The 2,143-nt window shown below is 39.2% G+C and overlaps 1 protein-coding gene across 1 annotated transcript; it reads left to right on the top strand.

Annotated features, from left to right (window-relative positions):
- The first annotated feature begins 237 nt into the window (after positions 1 to 237).
- On the top strand, positions 238 to 1,146 carry Cavporv1r661 (vomeronasal 1 receptor cavPorV1R661). Its single transcript, NM_001167439.1, has one exon. The coding sequence runs from the start codon at positions 238 to 240 to the stop codon at positions 1,144 to 1,146; it is 909 nt and encodes a 302-aa protein (NP_001160911.1).
- Positions 1,147 to 2,143: the final 997 nt, after the last annotated feature.

Raw genomic sequence — 2,143 nt, 5'->3', positions numbered from 1 at the left:
GAATATGAGTCGTCAGACCAGCACTAGAATTCATCCGGAATGACCTGCAAGAGTGAGCAGCAAAAGACAAACAGTCCTTTCAACAGAATGTGCATCTTTACAGGGCAGTGCTGTCTCTCACAGGCCAGAAAATTGCTGTCAAACTGTGTGTTACAGAAACATACTTGTCATTATTATTGAAGCTTTTATTAGAAAGCTATGCATGTGTGGAATCCATTCTTGCCTGTTAGGTTAGAAATGCCAGCTAACATTGTCGAGGGAACAATCTCTGCCTCGCTAACTGGACTTGGCACTACAGGGAACATCTTTGTGTTGGGGAAGTACGTGCTCATATTTGCAGGCAAAGAGCAGAAATCTATATACCTTATTCTCGTCCATTTGGCTGTTACAAACACCATGACTCTGCTTTCCAAGGGAGTGCCAGGTACCTTAGCAGCTTTGGGTGTGAGAAACCTCCTAGATGACACAGGCTGCAAGATTGTTGTTTATATGGAGAGGGTGTCCCGGGGCCTCTCCATCTGTACCAGCAGCTTCCTCACGGTGGTCCAGGCGGTCACCATCTGTCCCAGACACTCAGGATGGAGGAGGCTCAAGCCAAGGTCAGCACGCTATGTCCTCCTTGTCCTTCTCTATTTTTGGAGTCTCAACTCTTTGATAAGCATGAGCTTACTCCACTCCATCACAAATATCAGCACCAACTCATCAAAAGTTAGTAACAGTGAAAGGTACTGCTATTTTCTTCCAGAAAGTAAGAAGGTAAAGTGGATTTTTCTCACCTGCATGGTGCTGCGGGATGCAGGGTTTCAGGGCATCATGGGTGCAGCCAGCGGCTACATGGTGCGGGTTCTCCACAAACACCACCAGCAGATTCTTCATCTGCAGAATGCCAAGTTCCTCTACACAGCTCCTCCTGAAATCAAAGCTGCCCAAAGCATTCTCCTTCTGATGCTTTGCTTTATTGTGTTTTATTGGATAGACTGTCTCCTTTCTCTGATTATAAGTTGCTCCTTAGTGACTCTTTCCACTGTCATAAATGTTAAAGAATTTCTCACCCTTGGTTATGCAGTTTTTAGTCCATTTATTTTGATTCACAGAGAGGGACATCTGGGTCATTGTGGGGGCACTCGTGGGACACACAGAAGCTGACACTTTACTGTGGAACTTGGTTGTTTAGTAAGTAAGTATGGAACAGTTCTTGATTCTTTCATGCAATGTGTGAAACTAATCATATTAAATTAGCTTACAAAGGTCAGATTTCATTCTCAGACAGCTGTACTGGATCCTGCAGCCTGAGCTCACAGGGATGTCATAGAAACACGAAGCAATGCACAATGGTCACTCTCCCCAAAGCCACCTGTAAAAGTCGGTCTAATTCTAATGCATGTGCCACATACTGTAGGGCTACTATAACAGTAGAAAATCACTTGGCAAATTTTACTGCAATTATGAGAAGCCAGCGATTTGATTTCTAGATACGAGCTTATTGGTATGTTCCCCCCTTGAGAATTAGAACAAGAAAAATTTCTATGAGCTATAATGTTCATTATTATCTAACTGCCTGGTAAGTGCTAGCCAAGGGATCTACTTTTATGGTCTACTTGAAAACTCCGTAATACCAATTTAAAGATACTTTAGGAAATGTGTACAAGAATTTGGTATTACAAATATGGTATGATATATAAGAACTAATTTTGATCAATATAAAAATAATGCTTCAATAAATAGTTACAAAGTTCAGGGGAAATTATTAACTTTGGTATTGTTCACATAAAACATTTAGAGAACAATGGAAGAAAATAAAAATTTTAAATGAATATATAGACAAAGAATTCCATTTAATATAGTACACAGTTCTATATTTTTAAGCATGACAATTCAGCTCTTTGCATAATTAAAAATGAATTAAGCTTAAAATATTTGTGGCTTATTACTCACAGTGGTACCAATATCTTTATCCTCAATGGATTATAAACAAATTGACTCTATTGGTAATGAACAGAGAATTCATTCTTGAAGTATTTCAGTAAATTATAGGGTGTATTAACAAAAACTTGATGAGTATTTGAAAATATGTAGTATAGTTCATCACAGGCTGAACAAAGAATTTTACTTCACATTTAGGTCTGTACCCATTGCGTAAAAA

This window comes from Cavia porcellus, unplaced genomic scaffold, assembly GCF_034190915.1.
Source record: "Cavia porcellus strain 051 isolate PalLab524CR breed Dunkin Hartley unplaced genomic scaffold, mCavPor4.1 scaffold_13, whole genome shotgun sequence".
Taxonomy (NCBI): Eukaryota; Metazoa; Chordata; class Mammalia; order Rodentia; family Caviidae; genus Cavia; species Cavia porcellus.
Note: the sequence above shows the minus strand (reverse complement) of the source record. Positions and strands in the feature narration are given on the sequence as shown.

What these genes read in the sequence shown, in the direction of transcription:
- Cavporv1r661 (NM_001167439.1), top strand. Translation starts at nt 238, where the DNA reads ATGCCAGCTAACATTGTCGAGGGAACAATCTCTGCCTCGCTAACTGGA.